The 27476-nt window shown below is 48.7% G+C and overlaps 1 protein-coding gene across 3 annotated transcripts in view; it reads left to right on the top strand.

Moving 5' to 3' along the window:
- Nucleotides 1-27476, top strand: part of LOC121444492 (tyrosine-protein kinase SYK) — a 73112-nt gene that overhangs the window by 26599 nt on the left and 19037 nt on the right. For 2 of the 3 annotated variants that reach the window (XM_041646303.1, XM_041646304.1), the window contains exons 2-7: nucleotides 591-1047; nucleotides 2252-2412; nucleotides 19642-19780; nucleotides 21193-21274; nucleotides 21752-21783; nucleotides 23265-23330. In XM_041646303.1, the coding sequence (XP_041502237.1) occupies nucleotides 634-1047; nucleotides 2252-2412; nucleotides 19642-19780; nucleotides 21193-21274; nucleotides 21752-21783; nucleotides 23265-23330 (894 nt within the window). In that variant the 5' untranslated portion in view covers nucleotides 591-633. The remainder of the gene's footprint in view (nucleotides 1-590; nucleotides 1048-2251; nucleotides 2413-19641; nucleotides 19781-21192; nucleotides 21275-21751; nucleotides 21784-23264; nucleotides 23331-27476) is intronic. The other variant, XM_041646305.1, reaches the window with a different exon arrangement.

Genomic DNA, 27476 nt, shown 5'->3' with positions numbered 1-27476 from the left:
ACCATGACCATGGCAACTCTTATAAAGAAAACGTTTAATTAAAGTGGCTCACTTACAGTTTCAGAGGTTCAGTTCATTGTTATTATGGTGGGGAGCATGATGGTATGCAGGCAGACATGGCGCTGGAGCTGAGTCCTACATCCTGCAGGCAACAGGAAGTCTACTGACTGTCACACTGAGTGAAGTGTGAGGAAAAACCTCAAAGCCTGCCCCCACAGTGACACCCTTCCTCCAACAAGGCCGCACCTACTCCAACAAGGCTTCTCCTCCAAATAGTGCCACTCCCCTTGGGGACCATTTTCTTTCAAACCATCACATTGTATCTTTTTAGAATTCTTTTTTTTTTCCACTAGAAAAAAATCATGGTGAATTGGGTCACCTTTGTCAAAGGTCATGGATTTGGTTAACTAACCACAGTGCATTCTGGGAAACTGGAAATTAGGTAACAGAACCCCGCGCCGAACAGGGCAGTGTGCTCATTCTAAACTAGAAAGGCGTATGTCCCTGTGGAGTAGGTTCTGGTGGGTTTAGCCAGTGCCCCTTACTGTTTGGGTTCCTCACTGTGTCTAACCCATCTCTGTTATCCCCAGGTACTTCCCTCCATACCTCCTGGAATTCTGAAGGGGTGCAGACATGGCAGGCAATGCGGCAGACAGCGCTAACCACCTGCCCTACTTTTTTGGCAACATCACCCGGGAGGAGGCTGAAGACTACCTGGTCCAGGGAGGCATGACCGATGGGCTCTACCTGCTGCGCCAAAGTCGCAATTACTTGGGTGGTTTCGCCTTGTCGGTGGCACACAACAGGAAGGCACACCACTACACCATCGAGAGGGAACTTAATGGCACCTACGCCATCTCCGGCGGCAGGACCCATGCCAGCCCGGCGGACCTCTGCCACTACCACTCCCAGGAACCTGATGGCCTCATCTGCCTCCTCAAGAAGCCCTTCAACCGGCCACCGGGGGTACAACCCAAGACCGGACCCTTTGAGGACCTGAAGGAGAACCTCATCCGGGAATATGTGAAGCAGACATGGAACCTTCAGGTGAGTCTGGCTGGTGGCCACTGCTCCCTGAGACCACGGAGCCCTGTCCCAGAATCACCCAGAATCCTTTGCGTCCCTTACCTGGAAACTGAGGCAGTAAGGGTGTTTGAGTGGATTTTCCAGCTTCTGCTACTTTCCAGACGCCTGCGTGGCCACGCCCCTCTCGGCCATTGTTCCCACTCCATCCATACGTGTGGTCAGAGCCTCATATTCACATTCCCTCTGCACTCTGTCCTCCTCTTTTCTCCACATGTGAGACGGCTGAGTTTTCATTCTGTCCTTTTTGTTTGTTTGTTTGTTTGTTCATTCGCTTTTGTTTTCTTTTTTAACTTGTCAGTAACCGAACTCTGGCTATTCATTACCAAGAAGGTATTTTTTTTTTCCTCACTGGAAAAGATAAGGAAATCAGTCCCCTCAGCTCTTAAGGCGACTCTTTTTATTTTCGCCTTGTTTCCACGTGGTCCAGGCCACTCACCTGTGACTCCTCCGGTGACATTTCCTGCAGGTGAGGGGGGGCAGGAGGGGAGTGAGGAAAAAGCTGAACCCTGACAGACAGAAAGCCACAGATGCCTTCCTCACATGCATCTTCTTTAAAACATTTTTCTTTGGTTCCAATTATTTTAGCACGCACGCACATGTGCGTGCATGCGTGTGTAGTGTGTGTGTGTGTATACAGGGGAGGAGGGTACAGGTGCTATGACACACATGTGGAGGGCAGACAACTTGCAGGGGTCAGCCTCTCTTTCCACCAGGTGAGTCCCAGGAACCAAACTGAGACAGTCAGTCTCAGCAACAAGCGTCTTCACCTGCTGAGCTACCGCACTTTCCCCAACCTCACACACATCTCAAGGCTTCTTGCCTATTAGGAAATGACTGTATTTTCACTCAGAACCTGGGTGGAATATATAGCTTAGCTGTCTTTGGAGGATCCATTCTCTGACTCCAGGGGTATATGACCTACATATGCAATTTTTTTTCTGAAGGGCCCATCTCTTCATTCCAAAACATATCCCTTTGTTTATACACTTGAAGACATGCAAGTAATATTACAAGGACCTACTGGTTCCCTTATTTTAGGCAGCGCACAAGAGAAGGATGAGCGAGGGATAGAGTAGATTTTGGTCCTGATTTGCTGCACAGAACCTGAAACACAGGTCTATCTTCTCTGTACCCGGCCGGCTCACTCTCCCTCTGTTCACTGCAGGGCCAGGCTCTGGAACAAGCCATCATCAGCCAGAAGCCCCAGCTGGAGAAGCTGATTGCCACCACTGCCCATGAGAAGATGCCCTGGTTCCATGGCAACATCTCCAGAGATGAGTCGGAGCAGACAGTCCTCATAGGATCAAAGATCAACGGAAAATTCCTGTGAGTATCCTGCCATTTCCCTTCCTCCTACCACCAGGGCCGCTCACCTAGCGGTAACAGCTTCCCCATGAATAGAACCCAGGTGGGCCCAGGAAGGTGTCACACCTTCCCATCTGCCAGTATGGGAGTTGTCGTTTGTGACCCAGCATGTGTTTTTATCTAGTCTGACCATAAAGTGTGACATTGTGCTTAAAGAAAACGGTGTTCAGCCACATGAGGGTTGAGTTTGGTATCCAACATGGTGGAACCAGAAGTGCTTTGGATTGGGGATGTTTTGGATACAGGATATATTTGCACATATGTAAAGAGATGTCATGAGATCTTACCCAAGCCTGTACTAGAAAGTCATTGGCCTTTAGAAACACCTTATGCTTGTGAAATGCCTTTTGTGTGTAGCTTTACCTGCTCATGCATGTAAGTGTGTAATGCAAGTGTGTATGCATGCACGTGGAGGTCAGAGGTGGACATTGGTATCTTATCAGTTTCTTTCCACCTTATTTATTTATCTTAATATCTCATTATTATTATTATCATTATCGTTATTATTGTGTGTGCATGTCGGTGGGGGAAATACCTGTGCCATAGTGTGTGTGTGGAGGTCAAAGGACAACTTCCTTTACATCTTTACATGAGTTCCAAATATTGAACTCAGGCCTTCGGGATTGGGGGCAACCATATTTACCCAATGAATTTGTTTTCTGGCCCTCCCTTCCCGACTCATTTTTTGAGAAACAGTCCCTCACTGAACTTGGAGCTTGCTGCTTTGTCGATGCTGACTGACCAAAAGCCCCCAGGACTCCTCCTGTCTGTCCCTCTCCAGGACTGAAATTACAGGCACCCACTGGCACACCCAGATTTTTACATGGGTTCTTGGGATCAGCTGGGGACCCCATGTTTGTGTGATAAGCTCCTTACCCGCTGAGCCATTGTCCCAGGCCCCTAGCATCAAGGTAATTTTTCCCATGATCTTTTTAGTGTTGTCAGAGTAGGGTTGCTCAACCCAAATTCTGTTTCCAATGGCAGGCAGGGTACACACCATGTGGTGACGGAACAAAAGTCAGGCAGCACAGTTTGCTCACGGAGATCTTGGACTTCTGTTTGTGCTTGGAACTGCGTGCTAATGCAGACACCCAAGAACAAACCCCTGGGAGCAGCTCATACCAAATGTGGGTGTGGTTGTCTGAGCAGAAATGGGTCTATGGGCTTCAGCCTGGCCAGACTTGGATCCTGGATTCCTGGCCTAGGCATCTGCAGTGTGTCTCTGTGAGTCAAAATTCAGAAGGTCCTTGGGTAGAGGTCCAGCTGGGCAGGGTCTGTGGTCCAGAGAGGCAAGGAGCCGTCTTTGTGTGGGTTTGCCTTTTCTTCTAAAGATGTGCCTGCCAAGGTGATACTGTGGCAATGCCAGTGTTTGGTGTCATTCAGTGTCCCCACACAGAGGCTTTTGGGGTTCTAAAAAACCACCCCTATTCCTTCCTGAATCAATGATGTCACATCATGGTCAGGTACATTGATCAGTACCAGGCTGCCTTCCTAGAAACGCAGGTGTTTTCTCTGCATTTGCATCTAGCTAAAGAATTTTCCTTTTCTGATGTTAAAAAAAAAAAAATTTAGGGGCTGAAGAGATGGCTCAATGTCTTAGATCACTGACTACTCTTCCAAAACACCTGGGTTCAATTCCCAGCACCCAGGTGGGGGCTCACAACTGTCTGTAACTCCCGTCCCAGGGTATTCACCACCTTCTTCTGGCCTCTGCATGAACTAGGCATGTGTGTGGTGCACAGATATACATGCTGGCAAAACATTCATAGGCATAAAAAATAGTAAAATGAAAGTTGTTTTTAGATGATCTTAACCACTTCTTAAAGAAATAAATCAATAGGCGAGATCAACAGACCCTGGTGGCAGGAATGTGGTGTTTTGTGGGACAGAAGCCCCATCACAGAGAGGCTGGAGGAGGAGGAAGACAGCTTCCCCTTGTGTAGATGCACAGCACAGCACTTTCCTGAGATCTGGCTGTGTCGCATCTTTGAGCAATAGTTTCTGGCACAAATACTCTAGGGTAGCAGGCAGCATTGTGCCATGTTGAGCACCCAGAAGACATGCTGACCCCCAGAAAGCTGTTGCCCTCTTGCTGCCTAGAGCTGTTGTTCTCAAGCTCTTTGGAGAAGTAATGGGGCCACAGATTGCCCATGTTCTGCACTCCTATGTTTCCCCCAGGGACATATATAAGCCCACGCAGAAGGCAGAAGGTCCTCCAGCAGTCTGTCAGTCATTTGCACAGACATCCCACGCCTCTTCATGCCACATTCCACCCCAACACTGGGCTTGTAGTTTATGCAGGGCACTCTCAAAGCTTGCATGTGTCCTTATCAGTTAGTATCAGAGCTCAAAAAATGCAGAGGCCTCACAGACCAGGGCCCTACCTGGGTGGCTGTGTTTCCACAGCGTGCTCAAATCCCTTTAGGAGTGGGTCTTTCGTCTGTCATAAATGTCCCCTGTAGACACAAACCTTTCAGACACTGCCCTCCCTACCTTTGCGTTACCAAAAAGCCAGCCCTAGTCTTTCCCAGACTACTACTGCTCCACCTGCAGGGTTTGCCCATGGCTGGATATGTGGAACTTCAGCTAAGGCTTCACGTCAGGTAGGGTGATAGTCATGCATGGAGAAGTGGGGCCCTTTTTCAGACCCCCCTTCAGGTCAGTTATAGGATCCAAGTCTAAGGGACTATCTTCTCCAGGACGAATTCTCTAGGTCTGGTCTTACTAATTGAAACTCTGTCTCTGTCTCTCTCTCTCCCTCCATTTCTCCTTCCTTCCCTCCCTCCCTCCGGCTTTCCAAGGTCACAGACCGGCTTTGAATTCCCTGTGTATCCAGGCTGTCCTTGAGTGTATGGTCCCCTGCCTAACCCCCCTAAGAGTTCCCAGTGTGCACCATTATACCTAGTTTCCACAGGACTGGGAACTCAACCCAGGGCTTCATGAATACCAAACAAATTCTCTGCCCACTTACCCACATCCCTAGCTCTGCATCACTGCCCTTGAGAAATAAGGTACATGTGAGCTCACAACCCAGTGTGTGGTCAGCTTGGGACCGAGTTTCCTCTCTGTGACTCTGTGTGGTTTCTCCACCCTTAGCATCAGGCCATTCCCCTCATGAGGGAATCTAGGGGATCTTCAAACAGAGGAAATAGAAGGCAGCATTCTTGAGACTTGGTGACTGTCTCGTGCTTCCTGGCTTCCTACAGAACCTCATGAGCTCAGCTGTTTCTGGCATGGGTCTTTCACTCTCTTCTTTTGTCTGGTGTGTGAACAGGGCATGTAGCCTGTGGGACACCATCCACTGGGACTCCTGGGCCCCAGTGAACCCAGGTTGCCCCAACCTTGCTCCATCTTCCTTCCTCCGCACAAGTATTCACATGTTATGGGAAACAGAGTCAAAGGCTCCCGAGAACTCTTGCAAACCATCCCTGACTCCCAATCCGTAGCAGGCATCTGTCCTGTTTCCCCGGTGGCAGTGAGCCAAAGTTTAAGGAGATCTTGAACTTGATTGAATAACCCAAAGCTAACCCACTTACAGTTCACTCGTAAAATGTCCCTTACTTTTAATGAACATCCAGGGCATAGAGTTAGTAAAGTCAAAACTGGATTACACTTACAGTTGGCTGTCCTCAGAAAGGGCATGTCACCCAGAAGTGCCTGCACTGCCTGGAATAGCCAAGGGTCTAAGGCAGCTGTTGGCTTCTTCCTTCTCTGTTTCCTTTTCAGGCAGATTTTTCTTTTTGTTCATGTTTTCCTAAATAATGTGTCTTCTGTCACTTGCTTACTCCGTGTGCCCATCCCTCCTAGATGAACATAGGTAGAGTCTTCATACACAAGGAACAGAACTCCCGGCCCTGTCATGGCCACTGAACTGCAGAAGTCAGTTCTGCAAGAGTCTACCCTCATACACACAATGTTTGAGCAAGGGGGAGGTGGGGCTGAGTCATGAAGACCCTGTAGTCTGTCACCTGCAGCCTTGGGTTTTGTTTCCAGACAGTGCGGAAGCTCTGCACACAGAGGCAGAATGAGAATTCTCTATGGACCATGAGTCCCCTCTAAACATATCTAATACGATGCCAGTGCCACACAAATGGATGTCATACTGTTTATTTAGAGAATGATAATGGATCTGGATCGAGAGAGACAGAACTTAAGAGCATTGGCAGAGGACCAGGGTTCAGTTTCCAACACCCGATTTGGGCGGCTCACCACTGCCTTTAACTCCAGTTACAGGGGATCTGACATTGTCTTCTGCTGCCTGCATCACACACACAAAATTCAGAACAAAGTTAGTCTTTAGAATGAGAGAACAATGACAAGAAAAAAAATCTGCATGTGTTCAGTCCAGGCATGAATTTTCTCTGCAAATATTTCAGTCTGTAGTGGTGGCTCCATGGACATGGAGCCCACAGATACAGAGCACTGACTTTTACTGAGGGATGTGTGAAGGCATAGAACATGCCGGGCTGGGTCGTAGTTCTGTTTCATGCCCACCTCACTGTGCTGACGGGATTAGAGGCTATGTGCAAGGAGCCACCTGCCCAGGGAACAGCACATGCGGGTGCCTGGAGTTGGGAACAGGCCAGCGGGCCAGCCCTACCGTAGCCAGTGCAGCATGAGAAGCATGAGACGGAGGAAGAGGGTGGTGAAGGCTCACAGTCCTCCTGTGTAGGAAGGTCCAGGCCTGCCTGATATTCAGTGGGGCCTGTCTGTCTGTAGTGTCCTGAACAGGTTATGGTGAGCAGGACAAACCGATGCTCTGAGCTCCTAGATGCCAACCCAGGTACTGAATAGTTGGTATCACAGCTGCAGGATCCTGCTCTCTTATGCATGAGTACAGATGCTGCATTTAATGCTTGCTGGAGGGCAAGGTAGCCTGTGTGTGGCTGTGCTGTGGGGATCCCAGAGCACAAGACAGGATGCACAACTCGCTCTGAGTGCCAGCTTCTACCCTGCTCATAGAAAGACGGACCCCAAGTCTTCCTCGTTCCTCTATCCCTTTGTGCAGTACTCAGTGGCGGGGTCTCTGTCATTTCTGTTCACAAATACTTGCTGTGTGGAAACTTAGTGCACAGAGAATGGTTTGTCTCCTATGCCCTCCCTTGCTCTCGGTACCCACTGAAACAAGGTGATGACCCAGGCAGCCCACAGTAATTGGTGGAAGCAGAAGATTACAACCTTGATCTCATTCAGATATGTTTATGAGCCAGTGTAGCAAGGGAGCAAGTCCTCTGTCTTAGGACAATGTTCATTGCTACCAGCGTAAAGTCCCACTTTCTCTCAGGTGTAAGCATGGGACGTGAAAGCCTTCCCCACCTCTTCTTTCCTTCCTCACTCCATTAGCTTCCCACCCTAATCTCTCAGCTACCTGCAGAGAATGACTGGGAAGACCCAAACAACGAGAGTAGACCACCAAAGCTCTCTTCACACTAAAGAAAGCACACAGCCCTGCCCCCACACACCCTGTGCTCCCAGCCATCTGGGCTGGGCTGGAGCTTGAGGATGGCCACGCTGCCCTAGGAGCTGAGTCCACCCTGGTGTATGCCACTGTGACAGGCCAGACTCTTCACACCATCCTTCATCCCCACGGTCCACCCCATCAAAGAATCCATGAGTAGATAAAAGCTCCAGGCCTTCAGCCAGAATCTGCAGGAGCTCTTGACAAAACCTCACAACATACAGGAATCCCCAGGGCAGCTGTGGAGATGGCAGGCTACTGTTGTAATCCCAAGAGCCATAAATGTCATATTTGTGGAGTCATCCATCCAGGAAGTCACTAAACTGCTGTTTGAGCCATAGTTCCTATTTTCTGACTTGGGACATACATTGTGCAAACCAAAAAAAAAAAAAAAAAAAAAGAGCACAAAAGCAGTTATTCATTCAACAAGAGAGTCATGTGTCTGACTGGATGACTGGATGAGCGGCAAACAGCACGGTGGGATCTGAGTTTCGGTGACCACAGACACAGGCCTTCCCTCCCACCTCACCATGTCATTCATGTCCACATGCTACTGAGCCCGGGACATGAAAACATGCCACTCCCTGCCATGGTCTCTCACCAATATGTGTCTATGTATATACATATTTAGGAGCATGTATCTACATACGTATGTGTTGGGGTCAGCAGTCAATGTCTCTCCATTGCTTTCCACCTTGTGTTTGGAGGCAGGGTCTCTCATTGAATCTGGTGCTCACTGATTCTGCTAGGTCAGCTGGCCAGCAAGTCCGTGGCATTCCCCTGTTTCTGTCTCCCCTGTACTTGCTGGGATTGCAAGTATACACCATTACACCTAGGGATTGAACTCACCTCTTCACACTTGTAAAGTATACTCCCCACTTTATGGGAGCCATCTCCCTAGCTTATTGTCTTCTAGGATTTAGTGACACTGTTTCTGCCCCCACATTCTGGTGCTGCGTCTGTCTATACATCTACTTCTCCTCATTCCCGCTCATTCTAGGTGCCTTGGGAGCAAGGACTGGGCTCTTGTCTTCAACAGCTACAATCTTAGCGTGTACAACAATACTTCAGTGGGAGGAACTCTGAGGCAAGGGACTTTCAAACGGCTCTGAGAGAGGAAGAGGTGGTTAGCTGGGGGGAGCATCCTAGCAGAAGGAGTATCTGTGCGAGCCCTAGGGACCTACATGTTGCATGTGACCAGCCGTGGGAAAGGAGGTGGCCAGACCAGAGAAGAAGCTTCTGTGAAGTGACTGACCATATGACATTTTCAGAGAGCAAAAGGACTGCTACCTGAAGGGGAGGGGAGGAGAGGAGGAAGGACAGAGGGGAGGAGAGACAGTGGGAGGAGAGGCTGGGAAAGGAGAGGTGGGGAAGGCAGGGAACAGGGAGGAAGGAAGTTACACAGCCTGGCTGGTTATCCTGTGGGGCAATGGTGGAACTTAGCAGCTACTTCTATCGCCATCTGGGGTTGAGGTCCTGCTGAGTGGAGCGGACATCAGGGTGGTGAATTAGGAGTCCAAGGAGGTGGCTGGAGTGGGGTGACCTGGTAAGGCCTGGATTCCAGCCAGAGAGGTGGGAAGCTCAGCAGACAGATGCCGGAGAGAGTGCCCTCTGAGGACAGACAATTGCAGTCACAGCCGTCACAGCAAATAGGTGGACACAGCATTCTGGTGATGCCCAGGCTTCCCTCACTGGGGGAGAGGACTTGGAGAAGACTGAGGGAGGTCCCAGGAGAGCAGAGCACCATGGGTAGAAGAGATGCCCCCAGGTGATGGCTGATTAGCTGGGTGGAAGAACAGGTGGTCCCACCATTGTCTTGTGATTGCTTGCTGGGAGGGGACACTTTGAGGGACCCCTGAGAAGTGGAGTTGGAGACCAGGTCTGAGATGGACCCATCCAGATGTCTTCAGGGAGTGAGAAGGATGCCGTTTGTGATATCTGAGTGATGGAGGGGGGATTGAGGTGGGGAATTTGAGAAAGTTCATCAGAGAAAGGCACCCGTGTGGTCACTGGATAAGGAAGATGGGAGCTACATCCTGTGGGCTTAGCTGGCCTGGGAGCTCCAGATCATCCCTGTCACTTGCTGTTGGGATGGCCCTTGGCACTTGGCTTCGGTCTTTATCAGTGTGTGTGATTGGAAAGGACTCCCACGTGTTCCCTTGCCATAAAAGCTTATTAGTGCCTCAGTTAAGTCCCAAGAAGCCCTTGTTTTCTGTATTCAGAGCAGAGTGCACGCACAATTCAAGTGAGTGTCTAAATATGTTTCTCTGTATATGAATGTGTGTGTGTTACTGAAAGTTTAGCAGGTGTATATGGAGGGTCCCCAGCCCCTGAGCTGTTAATTACAACTTAGCAGTCCATATTTCCAAGTTCCCAAAAGCACTGATGATGGCTGTGGTGGTTGTGGTGGTCAGACAGCCTTGCCTGAGTCTGAAGAGACACCTGATGCCTAGGCAGGCTACATCACGAGATCTCTATAGGTCTGTAACCATAGTCGGGGAGAGATTCCTACAGCACATCCAAGTGCTCTGATATTTGACTGGGAGAGAGAATGAGCCTTCAGTGTGCATGATGCTTCTACATGAGACTGTCTAAGGGACCTGCAAAAACACCTGCTAGAGGGGCTAAGGACCAGTAATAGAACATTTGCCCAGTGTGTACGGGGCCCTGAGATCAACACCCATCCCAGCCAATAAGCTACTAAAAAGAAAAGTGAACCACCAAGTTTGGAAGGCAAAACTTAACTGTGTATTAAAGAGGAAATTAGGCACTGGAGAGATGGCTCAGTGGTCATGGGCTCTTGCTGCTCTTCCAGAGACTGGGATTTGGTTCTTAGTACCCACAGCAGGCAGCTCACAACCTCCTGTAACTTCAGCTCTGGGGCATCTGGTGCCCTCTTCTGGCTTCTGAGGCCACTTTTATACATGTGGCATTCACCACACAGACACACATACACATAAGTGACAATGATAAAAAAAAATCCTTTTGAAAAAAATTGTAAGTTGGAGAAAAATGAAAAAAGTCAATGTTACATCTGTTCTAACTGAAGGAAACTTGAGAGACCAGTAAGCAATGTAGGTACCTAGGCACCGAACCCGACTGTCCTGCTACCATGAGCTCCGTGCTGCAGACAGACCTCTTGAAGCATAATTAATCTCTGAGCCTTGTTTTACCTAGCAATAAGGTTACAGGAATACGGTAGTCCCTTTTATCTGTGGTTTAACTTTCCAGGTTCCCGTTGCCTGCCATAAGCTAAGTCTGCAATTGCTAGGTGGAAATTTCCAGAAACAGCTCAGAAGTTTTAGATGCACTCACACTGAGTAGCATGATGGCCTCCTGTGTTATCCTGTCCCATCCCATGTGGCACCAGGTGGAAATCCTCTATCCTGGGATGAGAATTATCCTCTGTCCTGTGTGCCCACCCTGTACATACCACCCACCCACCAGCAACACCACAGCCATCCTGATTATTGGTTCTTGCCCTTCCTGTGAGTTACAGCCATTATTTTACTTAGTAATGGCCCAAGAGGAAGAGTAATGATGCCCAAGAGAAGCTGTGCTTGATATGGTACTTAGTTTGCTACATGGTAGTGTCAGTCATCTGCAGGGAGGCGTGGTGAGTGCTCCCTGTAGGTGGAGGAGGTGTGGTGAGTGCTCCCTGTAAATGGAGGAGGTGTGGTGAGTGCTCCCTGTAGGTGGAGGAGGTGTGGTGAGTGCTCCCTGTAGATGGAGGAGGCGTGGTGAGTGCTCCCTGTAGGTGGAGGAGGCATGGTGAATGTTCCCTGTAGATGGAGGAGGCGTGGTGAGTGCTCCCTGTAGGTGGAGGAGGTGTGGTGAGTGCTCCCTGTAGGTGGAGGAGGCGTGGTGAGTGCTCCCTGTAGGTGGAGGAGGCGTGGTGAATGTTCCCTGTAGATGGAGGAGGCGTGGTGAATGTTCCCTGTAGATGGAGGAGGCCTGGTGAGTGCTCCCTGTAGGTGGAGGAGGCATAGTGAGTGCTCCTTATAGATGGAGGAGGCGTGGTGAGTGTTCCTCATGAATGACGTTGTCTGCAGTCCTGTTCCACCCTGAGCTGTGGTATGAACTGGGTCGTGTTCAGAGATGAGCTGGTGGTTGTGTTGTTCCTGTGCTTCCTACACCCATTGATCTCTCCATCAGCAATGCCTGCTTTCCCTTTGCCACTCCTCTCCGCTCACAAACTAGTTCTCCCATCAGAGAAAGCATGCCGGGCCTCCTCACAGTATCCTCTCCAGCCCGCTTTGTGTCCACTGCCTTCCCCTCTGTGCCACATTGGTTCCCGGAACAGCTAGTTTATTATAGTCCATACTTTGTGGTTTTAATATCAAGCAGGTCTGGGTATATAATGTCCTATTCTTCTTGTTGCTCTTATTCAAAGCCTCTTTTATTATAACTCATGCTTATTTCCTTTTGGGGTGATCTTTTTGAGCTCATGATTGGTTGATACTCATCTGTGGGGAGGCGGAGTGTCCTGCACTGGAAATGCTTTTCTCCAGGATTTGAGATGTTGTTGCTGGCCTGTAAGTCAGCTCCAGCCCATTGTAGTGCTGTGCTGGTAGTAGTGTTTGACTTTACCCAATTCGTGTGTGTGTGTGTGTGTGTGTGTGTGTGTGTGTGCATGCACTTGGGTGTATGCATATAGAGGCCAGAGATTAACCTTATGTGGCTCTCGGGGGCCATCCAGTAGGACCTCGAGGTCATCAATTAGACTAGGTTGTCTGGCCAGCAAGTCTCAAGAATCTGCCTCTCTCCACCTCCCCAGTGCTGGGATTTAAAGGATGTGCCCCCCCAATGTCAGTTATTTATGTGAGTCCTGGGATTGAACTCAGGTCCTCGTGCTTGTTCAGCATGTATTTTACTGACTTAACTGTCTTCCCCAGCCCCATGGTTTTGCTTTTATTTGCTGAACAATTTTGCCTCCTCAAGTTTCAGCTCATTTTGTGTTCTATACATGCATTACAAAATTATATTGTAGGCATCAAAGAAACCCCTCTCTTTGTTCATTAATAAATGAAACCGTGACTGTTGCGAGCCTCCTGTGCCACAGTGAAAGCCAAGTTCAATCAGTCTTCCCACACTGCCAGGCAGGATCAAAGCCAGGTCATTCATTTGATCTGTTTGGCTTTGCCAGTAGGGTCAGCAAAAAAAAGTGTCGTAGCCTGTCTGAAGGAAAAGTTCAAAGACAGCTGTGGACTGATGTCAGTATCAGCTCACTGTTGCTGCTCAGAGGTCCTGGGAAGCTGGAGAAGAAGCCACAGAAAGAAATTCTACCTTCAGGAACTGGAGCAGAGACACCAGGACACAGAAGCATTCGGTGTGTGGATGAATGCATGCCCACACAGTGAGTGTGTGTAAAGGCCAGAGGTCAACCTCAGGAGTTATTCCTCTGGATCAATCCACCTAGTTGCTGAGACAAGGTCTCTCACTCAGACCTGGGACTTGCTGGCGTCACTGGTCTAGTCCAATGACCCTGCAAGTCCCAGAGATCCACCTGTGTCTGCCTCCCCAGTGCAGGGATTACAAGCACAAATTATTACACTTGGCTGCTGATTGTTTTAATAGGGATTCTGAGGATTGAACTCAGGGCATCATGGTCCAAGCCGAGCACTTTCCCTAGTGCACCACCTCCACAATGCAGGGAGAGACATTTGTGAAGAAACGTTCTAGATGACGCACTGTGGAGAACGCATGCTTGGTATGCCCCAGATATGTTGTTTTAGGAACTCATCTTGCTCTCAGGTTGCACAGAGGACACCCAGGGGCCTCTGTGTTGCTAGTATAAGGTGTTGGCGGACATGATATTTCTGTTCAGAGTGTCACTTACTCCTGCATCCCTCTCTCCCTCTTTCCTTAGCCCACCTGGAAAAGCCACTGCATTCTTAGCTCTGAGTAAGGATCCTTTTCTCTTACCTCATAGTCCCTCTCCTCCCCTCCCCTCTCTTCTCCTTTCCCCTCTCCTCTCTCCCCCTACCCACCCAGACATCCTTCCTTCCTCTGACTCTGATGGCCCCTCACAGATTCCCCGGAATGAACAGGTTCCCTGAACAGAGACTGAATGGTCCAAGGGCTGGGACATGCACCTGCTCTGTTCTGTTTGCAGCAGATGCAAACCATATCCGCAGAGTCTTAGGGTGACAGCCTACAGGGTCTCATTACCTGGGTCCCCAGAGTCTTAGGGAGACAGCCTACGGGGTCTCATCACCTCCCAGGTCCTCTGCTCAGTGCCTGGCCTCACCCCTCCCCCCCCCCACATTCTCCTGCCCTGAAGGCACACAAGAATGGAGAAAGGGGTCAAATCCTCTGGCAAAAGTAACATCCTCCTCTCTCGCCTCTGGGAAAGGCAGGAACAAGGTCTGTGTGTTTAATCAAGCCTCTGGAAGAGCATGTTAAGGAAGAACAAGGACTCTTGTAAAGACAGCTCAAAATCCCAGCATAATCCTCAAGGAATCACCCCGAGACTTCATAAGGGCAAACTAAAAATCCGCTCATTTACTTATTGAAAGGAAAATGTTGGGTGTAAATCGTCAAATGTTGAGCTAGGGAGGTAGCAAAGTCAGCGAGGTGATTTTCTTACAAGCTTGAGGACCTGTGTTCAGTCCCTAGAATTCACATATGTGCTTGGCATCCAAACCCTGAGGACAGGATAGGAGGCTTTCGGGCTCTTACTGGCCATGTTCAGTTAGAGACCCTGTCTCACAAACGTAAGGGGAAGAGTCATAAAAGAAGACCCCAATGTCACCCTCAGACTTCAGTGTGACACCTTGCACACACCTGCATAACATACACACATACACACTACACACACGCGCGCACACAGTGTTAAACATTGGTCAAGGGTGTCTAGGAATAATTGAGAGCCAGTAGAACCTGAATATTAACCTCGGGGTTCTGTCCATAGACCAGAGGCCCAGGTGTTGCCCATGAAACCTGCCAGGATTTTTAGAAGCAGGAGACGGCCAAGACAGAAGCCAGAGAGCAGCTTTCTCACCAGTTCTCCTGTTTTGAGTTCAAAATAATCCCAGCCGGGCTCTGCCTGCAGCCTGCAGATAGATACCTCAAGCTGCCTGGCCGTTGGTGAGGTCAGCCCTTCTGGTCTTTGTCGCTTATAGATGTTAAGTCTGTGGGTTTCCCGTCTCTGCCTTCATTTCCTCCCAGCTGCCATGGGCACTGCTCAGGCCGTGTGTCCAGGCGGTAACCACAGCTACCGGCTACCTGCTGCCTGAGGGCTTAGCCTCCAGTACGGAGGGTCACTTATGCATAGCCCCTTGGGGAGGCTACAAGAAGAGGGGCCTTAGCAGAAAGACTTGTCCAAGAGCAAGAGGCCGCCGGCTCCATTTCCTCCCATATCTTCCATGCTGCTTTTCCAGCGAGACACTAAGTTCAGCAGAGCTAGGCAGGGCCAGTCTAATGACTATAACCATCAAGCAAACACCAGCTAAGCCAAGAAGTGAACTAGAACCAAGTTGCAGAAGTCCCTCCCCCATCTCAACCCCACCCCATCCCCAGGGGACATATGCTCCTAGACCTGTGCTCACAAAATAGTCATATTTTCTTTCTTTCTTTCTTTCTTTCTTTCTTTCTTTCTTTCTTTTTGTCTGTCTGTCTGTCTGTCTCTCTCTCTCTTTCTCTTTTTCTTTCTTTTTTCCTTCCTTCCTTCCTTCCTTCCTTTCTTTTTCAATTTTACCACCAAGATATATACATCTCTACATCTCTAAACTCAATCTTTTGCTTTTGCCCTTCTGGAACTTCGTGTATGTGGAATCAAGGAGTAGCTTCCTCATGTGTGGTTCGGAGGGGCAGTATGTACATGTATGTGTACCTGAGATGCACACGTGCTGGGGAGGGGCAGGTGTTTGCAGAGGCCAGAAGCTGGCACTGGCTGTCTTCCCAAAGGTCACTCTCCTGGTCTTTTGAGACAGAACCCCTCACTGAACCTGGAGCTCACCAATTCAAACAGGCTGAGTAGGCTGTGAGCTCCCAGGATCCTCCTGTCCCCACCTGCTCAGCACTGAGCTACAGACACCCACCCACACTTGGAATTGTGAGTCCTGGGGATCCGAACTCAGGGCTTCCTGCTTGTGTGGCAGGTGTTTGCCAGTGGAGCCTCCCCCCCTGCCCCCACCTCAGTGCGTTTCCTGTTTGTGACACTTCTTAGTGCCCTGTGTAGCACCCTTGTTCACTTGGGTTTTACAGCCCCTTCTATCGTATGCATAGATTTGCTGAAGGACTTGACAGTTTGTGCGGTAGCTTGTGAACATTGGGAATGTGGGCAGCTTCTGAGAAGCACAGAGAGCCAGTCGGTCTTTCGAACACCTTCTGGGGTCAAACACACCTGTGATTTAGCAGAGGATCCCTTTCCTTGTGATTTGTCAGAATTTTTTTTAAATCATGTACTTCCTGTTTCTTTCATCACAGGGGTCCTACACATTTCAATGGACAAAAAAGGAAGGAAGGGGTGGTTAGAAAATATAATGGATCCAATACACTTTTTTCTTACTTTCTTGAGTGCATTAAAAAAAAGAAGAAGAAGTGGGGGCTGTTGCTTTGGTGAGCTTGTAATGACTTTCCTTGGGTTATTTTATGTTTTTCCTCCAAACAGGCACAAAGGAGGCTGTAAGCTCAAATTCTCTGTTGATGTTTTCCTGCGCCTTAAAACAGTTTCCTTTTCCCCGGGACTCCTAGCCAATGTTTGCCCGACCTCTATGAAATCTATTAAAAAGTCTCATTATCCAAAGTACCCTGAGCAGCCACGGCAAGGGGCGTGCACATGGAGAAGGAGTCATTATCACAAGGCTATCCCCGACGTTTAGAATCGGCAGCTCCAGTAGAGAGTGTGAAGTGGAAAAGCATTTAAACAATAACAAAATTTGACGGAGCATGAGGTGCAAGTTTCCGAGACTGGACGGGCTCCTTGGGAGGATGGTGGAACAAACATCTTGGGAAGGAGGAAGGGCAGGAAACAGGGCTCGGTTTGCTGTATCGACTTTTCACTCTGCTGACCGCACGTTTCTCACACCTGGAGGTGGAACTGTTGATCCTGTGGCGTGAGTCGTGGCTGGAGCGCATCCAGGTGCTTTTCCAAAGCAGCGGCACTGATGGCACTGATGTGTGCTCCCATTGGCAGCAGAGAGGGCAAGAGTCGCTCCATCCCGGAAACATTTGCATTACTCATTGTTTACACGACTGCCGGGGTCCACAGTGCCATGGCGTTTCTTCTGAACTTAATTTGGAGTGTCCAGATCTCTCACAGCGTCCATTGTACCATCTCTCTAGACCTCTGCCTCACTGAGTACCTGTGGTCTGCTGTGTTGGATTTGTTTGTTTAGCAGAGAAACATTGCTGTGTTGCTCAGGCTAGCCCTAAATTCCTGGCTCCCATCGACCCTTCTACCCCAGCATGTGAGAGGTAGGCACCACACAGAGCCTGGAGCTTTCTTGTCAACTTTAGCCAGAGAAAACCAACCAAGGCCTGAGGCAAGAAGGTGGGTTAGTTAGCAAGTTCAATGTGGATTTAGAAATTGGACTTCAGACCCCATCTTTTCTTTCCATGACTTTGGGATCTCAGGCATGAGGGACTCTCAGTCAGGAAAATGACATCGAGATGTGTCTTTTGATCATCTTTCTCCCCAAACAACTTTTATAGGTATATGCACAAATTCTTCATGAGATGACACCTGTGTGCTTCTGGTTTGGTTTTGTTTTCCTTGAGACAGTGTCTCCTGTACCCAAGGCTAGCCCCCAACTCACTGTATAATGGAGATGGTCTTGAGCTACTGACCCTCCAGCCTCTACTTCCTATTGGAGGGATGGTAGGTGTACATCTCCTCCTCCCCTTCCCCTCTCCCTTTGTCCTTTGTTCTCTCTCTTTGCTCCTCATTCTCCCCTCCCCCCATCACTGTGTTTTATGCCGGTTTTTGTGTGTGGATGTGCACCTTGTTCCTTTGAGACAGGCTCTGTCACTGGACCTGACTCACTGCTGCAGCTGAGCTGGTCAGCCCTAAAGAGCCTGAATCCTCCTGTCTACACCCTCCAACACTGGGCTTACACGTGCAGGTGCCTGTGTCCAGTTTGCTTTACAGCAAGTGCTCTTACCCACTGAGTCACATACCCAGCCTCTCACATGTATGTTTGTATACACGTTATCCATCCTTTCTGCAAGCCTCTGGCATCTGTAAAATAGAGCCAGCACACACTGTGGATGGCTTCCCTAAAAACAGGCCCAACTCTCTGTCCATATAAGGTGTTTTATGGCATGGTTGGGCATTGCCCAGTAACCAACAAGGTTTTCATCAGCCACATGACTGTCCGAAAGGAGTTGGCACCTCAGGATGCTGGTGACTCACTGTAGGTTGGAGGGGCTGTTTCCATAGTGGCGAAACTTTGGAATAACCATCTGCAAAGGCCAGGAAGGGTTTGGTTGTGCATCTTCCACCAGCTGCATTCGTGTATCTTGCCAGCTGCCCTGAGCTTCAAGCAGGGGCTTGGAGGGAGCCCTGGCCACTGTACCAACCAAACACCATTTCAAAAGGAAATAGTTTTTAAAGTTGCAACCTCCCCCCACTTTCAAGAGATGGGCTGCCTGGAAGGAGAAAGGGAAGTGTAGTCACTGGTTCCAAGGTCCAACTTAGCCTGAACTGTGGCTGTGGTCTTGACATCTTGTACCCGGAGAAAGCAGCACAAATCGCTCCTGTTTGCAGACAGACTCCTGGCTGCTAGCCTGACTGAGCTCTTCTCAAGCTCAATGCATTTGGGTGTTGTTGAATGCTCAGAGAACTCATCTTCCTTGTTTTAGCAAATGCAGAGGCCACGGAGGTGTCCCAGGGACTCACCCTGCCCAGATCACGTGATCAGAAGGCATGAGCTACTAGAAAGCGGGGAATGGCATGGCTGGGGAGAAATGAGGCTCTGATCTGGAAGAGTCACATCCCTTCATGCCACGTCAGCCTGGAACACAGCCTGGCTGGGGCCTAAGGTTTTGAAGTACCACTTCCTCCTATTGTGTCCGGACTGCCCTGTTCACATGTCTCGGTTCAAGAGTGCACCTGTGTGTTGTCACTTGGCATGGGGGCCTGGAATACTACATGTAGCTCATGAGACCAGTGAAAATGGAGCCCTCAGGTCATCTGCAGGTCCTGCTGGGCCTCAGGCTGTTCTGTGGGTTCACCTCACATGGCTACCATTCCCTTCTCAGGCACAGGATGTCAATGCCATCTGATAGTATCAAATAGTGTTTACGCCTAGCCCTGGTGTTCAGGAGAGGGTGAGAGAGTAAAGAAGACCTTGGGGAGTAGAAGCATTTGTAATCTTTCACGTGTGCTCCAGAAGGTACTGTTAAAATGCCCACTGGATTCCCCATCCACACCACACCTGCACCTGTGGTTAAAAAAATGGAGATGAGTCCAGGGGCTCCATAGACACCCAAAGCCTGTGCCTGTTGCCCTGAGCTACACAGATCCCAAGCTCTTTTCCTGATCTCCAGAACTTCACAGCCCTGCTGGATCTTTGTCACAGTCCAGCTCCTTCTCTTGACCTTTCTTTTTTTTTTCTGTATGCTGACTCTGGTACTGAGCCTACCTGGACCAGAGGTCTGGGTGCTGCCTGCCAATCACATGCCCACTTGCTGGTTCTGGTGAGCACCTGTTGCCCACAGTGGCTAGAGTATTGGTTCCTGGGTCAGAAGGTCAGAATATGGGGTGATACGGTCTGTTCTCTCTCCAGGATCAGGGCCCGAGACAACAATGGCTCCTACGCGCTGTGCCTGCTGCATGAAGGGAAAGTTTTGCATTATCGCATCGACAAGGACAAGACAGGGAAGCTCTCCATCCCCGAGGGGAAGAAGTTCGACACCCTCTGGCAGGTGTGTATATATATCTGTGTGTGCCTGTCTCTTTCTGTCTCTGTGTGTCTGTCTCTGTGTCTTTGTCTCTGCCTCTGTCCCCTCTGAAGGGCACAATGCAGGTCCATGGGACTGCTAGTAAGAGAAGGGACAAGGCAGTCTGCCCCAGATACTCCCTCAATCCACTCTCTGATTTCTGATGGCTTGTTTGAGACATGTTGATAGAGGCCATTATCAAGTCAGTGAGGCTACAGAGATTCCCATCATTTTTCTCGAGCTATTAAGTTCTTGGTGCTTCAAGATCATGTGATTCAGGGCACTGCTCAGAATTTAGCAGAATGTCCCTGCCATCTGGGTCTAGAATAACATGGAATAATACACACACACACACACACACACACACACACACACACACACAGTCATAGGTGACCAAAGAAAGAACCAAGGACTTGTGACCCAGATGCTCCTGGAACTGAGAGATGCCAGGGTGACATCAGGGTATATAAACCATCTGGACTTACCCTCATAGCAGAGTCCCTGTGGGAAGTCAAAGCATCTTGGGAAACAAATTTATACTTCCTAAGCTCCAGGCAGCTGCCTGTCTAGAAACACTGCAGGCCTGCTCTGCAAAGGGTTCATTCTCAACCAAGCTGTCAGTAAACATAGAGACAACTCAAGCATGCAGAAGCACCCTGACACTGTTCACCCTACTCCCCACAATTGCTACTAAGCACATTTTTCTTCCTTAATTTGGGATCGCAGCTGCATTAACTATGGAGACAGAAGGAACAAAAGTTGAAGGCCAGCCTCAGGTACATAGTAAATTCAAGGCCAGCCTGGGCTACATAGCAAAATCCTGTCTCAGCAAACAAACAAACCGATAAAGGTCTAGCTGATGGAGATGGTATGGATTCCTAGTGTATCATCACCTGGCTGTGATGGTTTGTTTTAATGGCCAATTTGTCACACTCTAAATGGCCTGAGAAGAGAGCCCAATGAAGGATTGTGTAGACAAGATTAGAGTGCGAACATGCCAGTGGGGACTGTTCTGACTGCATTCATTGATGTGAGAAGACCAGGCTGTGGTGGGTGGTACCATTCCCTGGGTTGGAGTCCTGGTCTGTGCAAGAGTGGAGAATGTTACCTAAGCAGTAAGCAAACATGCATTCATCACTCTCCATTCTTGATTCTGGATGCGACTCACAGTTTCAAGGCTAAAATAGTTTGTTGGCTCTACACAAGGACATCCTCAGCCTATCCCCCGAGTGCTTTGTGGGAAAGACTGTCTGGGGTTTCCATGGCTTTAAAGTCTGTGATGGCCATGACTCTGTCACTGTCTCCATTTCTCTCCTTCTACTGACCACTTTCTTCCTTGCTTCTCTTGTAGCTAGTGGAACATTACCCTTACACTTTCTTCCCTGCTTCTCTTGCAGCTAGTGGAACATTACTCCTACAAGCCGGATGGGCTGTTAAGAGTCCTTACTGTACCATGTCAGAAGATCGGTGCACAGATAGGTGAGTGATTGGGACACATTGGGTCTGGTTTGGGGGACATTGGTCACTATCAACGGGGTGTCAGATTTGTCTATTCCAAACTAAAGCAGGCTGAGGCTTTGATTTTACCATGTGATTAAACTTGATGTCATTCCAATTCTAGGAATCATTAGTTGAAGGATAATTAATCACTATATTTAATTGCATGTGTTGCCAGAGATGGTAGCACAAACCTTTAACCCCAGCATAGGAGACAGAGGTAGGCAATCTGTGTGAGTTCCAGGCCAGTCTGGTCTATATAGTGAGACTCTGTCTCAAAAAATAAAATCTTACTTAATTGAATGTGTGAAAAATTCAGTAAAAGAGCAAAGTATTGATGCAGAAAGTTTACTGTCTCCTCAGTTTGTTCCAGTGGTATCAATTGATCTGACAAGTAGATGGTTTGCAAGAACACAACAGTAATTGTCTAACCGCAACCATGGCATATTCTTCTTGCAGGTCACCCACCAAGTTCAAATGCTCACCCTGTGGTAAGTGTTATTACAGGTGTCTGTGCTGAGGAAGCAGTTGTATTTACGTACTCAGGGAGTCCCGTTTTAGTTAGCACAGCTTCTGGACTCCAAGCTCAGTCCTGAAGACCTTGGAACTCCAGCGAGTCTGGGGAGGCACCTGCCTGTGGCCACTACTCAGCTAGCCTGTTTTTGTGGTTTCATGACTGGCTTATTTTCTCTCCATCCTTTAGAGAAGTATACAGAGCGAGGAAGAAACCCACTGTTAGATCAGAAAGGTCTCCTGTCAGATGCAGCAAAAGGGGGCATATTGTTCAAGCTCAGCCTTTCACTGTCAATATGAACATGTGTGAGCCTTCCACAGGCCTGCTGACATGCATGTCAGTAGGACAGGGCTGGCAAACTGGTATCTCCTTGAGTTTAGCTACTCAACTCCTTTGACCAAACCAATTAACACAGAATTACTAGAGATTTGACCTCCTGGGTAAACCGGTTTGGCCAATGATTAGGGTAGGGAGGGTATGCTTGGTAAGAACTCAAAAGAAAGTTCCAGAGAAGGAAAGAATCTGGGAGTCTTGGCCAGAGACAACATACCACTCCATGTCACTAGATGAGACTGCACCCCTGACGTCCCTGTGTTGGCATACCCCTTTCATCACCCTGCCCACAAACAGAGAAGGATCTCAAATCACTTCTCATCTGGGATGACAGAGCTAGTACTTTGTTACTCTGCAGATGTTGGTCTTCTCATATCTTGGGGACTCCAGCGTGAACATCCCAGACCATTAGCACTAATTGGGGAATGATTCTTGACTTATGTCCTGCTAACTCCTAAACAACAAAACTGACCAAAAGCCAGAAATGTGTTCTGTCTCCAGTGGGGACAGGTGGCCACTCAGTACTGACACTGTTGATCCAGGGTTAGTGCCTTCTACCAAACTGAGAGACCTTGAATTGGCTAAAACACCAGTGAACTTGAGGGTCCTCTAAAATACAGTGCTACCAGTGCATGGGCTTCCCATGTTTCTCATGGCTCTGGTATTTATCATTTGGTGCCCTTGAAACAGATCTGTTGGCCCTCTCATCTCAGGCATGTCCAGCTTGTGGCCTAAGGGGCTACATTTGTCCCAGGACTTGTAGATGACAATGTCATCTGCAACCAGTGCCACTGAACAGAGACACCCCTGAACCATGAGTGACTAGAGTCTCTAGTGGAGCCTGACACATGAGATTTCCACAGACAACATGGCAGCTTCCTGTCTCAGCTTTAATTTTGCCGCCTTCAGTGGAAACTATTTACTGAATATTCTAGACATCCCTGCCCCAATGGCAGCATCTCAAATGGTCCAGATTTGCATGCAGGAAATCTCGCTGGGGCTGGTGAAGGGGCTGGACTGTGCACTTGCAGAAGCAAAGCCAGGTAGCTTGTCATGACAAAGAATATCTTGCATGTGTTTTCTGAAACTAAACGCTCTATTCCTCTCTGCCATTGTGGTTTCTAGACTTGGTCACCTGGTGGAATAATCTCAAGAATCAAATCCTACTCCTTCCCAAAGCCTGGCAAAAAGGTGCTAAAGCGTCCCCTGCTTACTGCCCCTGACTAAGTGGTAGGGTAGACCCGCACGCAGACCATGCTTGGCTCCCTCTCCCCTTCACCCAGCACAGCTCTGCCTCCATGCCTCCACCGCATGCCCGCTTTTGAGTGCACCCGCTGAGCCGAGCGACCCTTGCACAGCGCATTCCATGCTTTGTGTGCAGCTTCTCCATCGCTGCTGCTGCATAGCCAGACCATGTTGCCTTGTTCTCTGCCAACACATAAATTCAGTCATTTCAGTGAAGACAACCAGTGCCCGCTGACTCTCACATCAGACGCTGCACGGTCAGCTCGCCCTTGCTGTCTAGAGTCACGTGTTGCAGCATTAGCGCCTCTGTCACATGACGCTCTTCACAATAGCGGGAACTGAGGTCTCTGGAGGTGCTCTGCCCCCCAAGACATCGGACTGAATTTTGAGGGACAATAAAAAGAAAACCTTGAGGGCAAGACGGCTCAGAGGCTAAAGGCACCTGCCACCAAGCCAGACAGCCTGGGTTTGATTTCTAGAACCCACATGGAGGAAGGAGAGGACTAACTCCTGTAAGTTGTCCTCTGACCCCATGTGTGTGCTGTGACCCAGGCACATACTAAAGAAGTAAGTGTAAAATGTTTCTTCAGGGTTTGGGAATCAAACTCAAGTGCTTTACCACTGAGCTATGTCCCAGCACTTAGCTGATTCTATCAACAGCTGTTTTCATTTTATATCGATGTTTTTCCAAGCACGTGGGCACATGGCTATGCAGAGACACACAGAGATGATTAACAAAAGGCATAAAGGCCCAGATATTTTGCTCAGTAATTATCCTCTATATTGATCATTCGCTAGAGGATCTTAATGCTGTTGACCAGATCACAGGAGAGAGAGTAACACGATGGCCAAAGAGAAAGGAGACCGTCCTGTGCTCTGCGCTGTCAGTGACGGTTAATGCTGGAGAATGTTCTGTAGCTGCCCCGGGCTCCACAGCCTGAGCCTCGCCCAGATTCTGACTCACTCTCCATGTGGAGGGCCCCATTGGGACTGGGGATGCTCGTATCCAGCGAGCTCAGTGGACAGCAGGGAGCATAGTACCTCACGAGCTGAGGTACTTAATATTCTCCAGCTTAAGGAGCTTTTCAAAGGTGTCAGTTATAAAGGCCACTCAGGCCAGCAGCTACAGCACTGTGGGTCAGTGTTAGACTCACAGACACCATAGTCCTGAATGTGACACCGTACTTACCAACCCTCACAGAACTCTGTGGGGCAGCGAGTAAGCCTGTGTCTTCTCCTCTTCGGCTTGACTCCTCCTGAGCTTCCAACCACACCCTGTATGTCATTCCACTTGCCTAATCCAAGGCCTGTTGCCAACTCACAGCCCCCAGCTCTGCACAGTTTTAGCAAGAGACACTTACATCCTAGCATCTCACGTTTTGTCTCTTGGGTCCCACCAGAGACGGATCAGCCAGAGATGCCGTATGTGCACGAGCACACATAAAACATATGTATGATACACTCATATATGCATCCATGCATGGAAAATCTGTGCTTGTGTGTATATATTTGTATATTATAGTTACATTATATATGCACATCCATGCATATGTCGAATGTGTATATTTTTGTATGCATATATTGGTGCTCACACATGCAGATGTATTACCTGCATATATCTAAACACAAATTTATTACAAGAACTTATCTTATGCAGTTACCAGACTAGATAAAGCAAGTACAATGTTCTTGGGGGAGATTGTCAAACGGGGAGGTCTAGAGCCATGTGCAAATTCAGTGGCATGGTTAAAGCTGCCACGTGGTAGGGGTCGGTTAGCTTCCCCTTACCCCTTCCTTTCTTCAGAAAGTCTAAACTTGCATCTAAGGATTCTCACCTGATGGAGCCAGGCCCATGGGGGATAATCTCCATGACATAAGTCAGCTGACTGGGGACTGTAATTCCATCGGCAGAACCCCTTCTCAGCAGCAGCACTGCCTCACTCTGAGACTGCCACATGATTCAGTGATGGCCACTCGGATAGGCCAGATGTGCCGCAGCTGGAAGAGATGGCCCAGTTGGTAAAGTTCTAGTCATTCAAGCTTGAGCACCCAAGTTCAGGTTCCTGTCACCCATGTGAAAGAGCCCAGGAAGAGTGGCACATGCCTGCCAGTCATCGCAGTGCAAAGAAGACAGAGGCAGGAGGATCCCTTGGTTGGCCGTCAATTAGTCAAGTTCCAGGTTCAGTGAGAGACCCTGTCTCAAAAAACAAGGTGCAGAAGTGATTGAAAAAGATACCTGGCATAGCCTCTGGCCCCTGAATGTACACACACATGTACACACATGCACAAACACACACCACACACATGCACACACAGAGGAGTGCACACACAGGAGTACGCACACACACATGCACACACACACACAGAGAAGTGCACACACACATGCACCACACATGGAAAAAAAGCCAACACCAGCAAAGCCTGTCAGCCACACCTTGAATGAATTCTAGCAGTTTGAGAGTCCAGGAAACATATGCTTTGATTTTTAGGATTATCAGTTTGAAACTTTCACTAGAAATGAAACTAGGGTGTGGATTTTGCTCAGTCATAGAGTACGTGTCTATCACCCATAAGGGCCTGGATTTGGTCTCTAGCACCAGGAGGGAGAAATACTCTGAAAGTCAAGTACAATTTCTTAATTAATTTTTATTCATGTATGCATGTGCATACTGGGTGAGTATATGCTGCATGTGTGCAGCTGCCTTCAGACAGCAGAAAAAACATTGGATCCCCTGGAGCTAGAGTTACAAATGGCTGCGAGCAGCCCAGTGTGGATGCTGGGAACCGAACTTAGGTCATCTGCAAGCAGCAAGGGTGGTATGTGGTCTTAGCCACTGAGCTGCCTCTCCAGCCTCAAGACAGGTGAATTTAAATTTGGAAAACAGCAATGTGTTTTATATTCTGAGAATGTAACCACACTTAGCTAAGAAGTAAGAGCACCAGTGGTCATATAACCCCCTGCTGTTGTGTTGGTTACCTTTGTCCACAGTCGTACCCATGAAGAGACTTCCCAGGGTCACACACTCTCCCTAAGACCATTAAACAGAAACTCATCCTTGGATTTCTTGTTTTATTCAACATAAATTTTGATGGCCGGGGTTTTGAGAAAGTGTAACCCGAAAGGGCCAGGTCTTGGATCTTTGTATATTTGGATGAAATAATAATCATATAGGTCATGTGCTTCTCTTCAGGCAAGCCTACCCATAGCCCACCTTCTAGCAGAGTCTGCCCTCATCTGGGTATTCTCGCTCCTCCTTGGCCTGAGCTCCTTCTGAGACTGGAAGCCACAGCCAGCTGATTGCAGCCCATGACCTGAAGCCTGCAGGCTTTCGGTTTCTGAGGAGTGTTAGCACCCACAGTGCCACTGCTGTCTAACCTGAAACTACTTGCATAGAGCTGGGAGCAAAAGCCAGGGTCTGAGAACTAAAACACAGGCTATGGAAGCAGGATGCTGGGCTGAGACCATCAGCTCCACAGGGCAGTGTGGTTTTCTCTTCAAATCATTTCAAAGTCAAAGATGGATAGATAGATAGATAGATAGATAGATAGATAGATAGATAGATAGATGATAGATAGATAGATGATAGATAGATAGATAGATCGATGATAGATAGATAGATGATAGATAGATAGATAGATAGATAGATAGATAGATAGATAGATATAATAGACAGACAGATAGAAGAGAGAGAGAGAGAGAGAAGAGAGCAGTCAATAAAGTACTCACCACACAACTGTGAGGGCCTGAGTTTGATCCCCTGTATCCACATAAAAAGCTGCATGTGATGGAGAGCTCTGGCTATTACAGCCAGAGAGGTAGAGTCCGGCAGATCTCTGGGGCATACTAACCAGCCACCCAGCCATGGAGACACAGTATCAAATACTAGGGTGGATGGTTCCTAAGGTTTACTTCTGCCCCCTCCCCCACAAGCACACACACACATAACTGCTCAGCCACACACACAATATCATGCATGTGCACACACATCAAATGCATCACTCATTTTCATGCCCTGAGACAGAGTAGTTTGAACTTGAAAACTATCTACCAAAGGTTGGGTAGCTGACACCATCTCGAGTCACCCAGAAGGC

The sequence above is a fragment of the Microtus oregoni genome, unplaced genomic scaffold (assembly GCF_018167655.1).
Source record: "Microtus oregoni isolate MIOR12 unplaced genomic scaffold, Mior012 000128F_ref0000496, whole genome shotgun sequence".
In the NCBI taxonomy this organism is placed as follows: domain Eukaryota; kingdom Metazoa; phylum Chordata; class Mammalia; order Rodentia; family Cricetidae; genus Microtus; species Microtus oregoni.
This window is presented reverse-complemented; position numbering and strand designations above follow the sequence as displayed.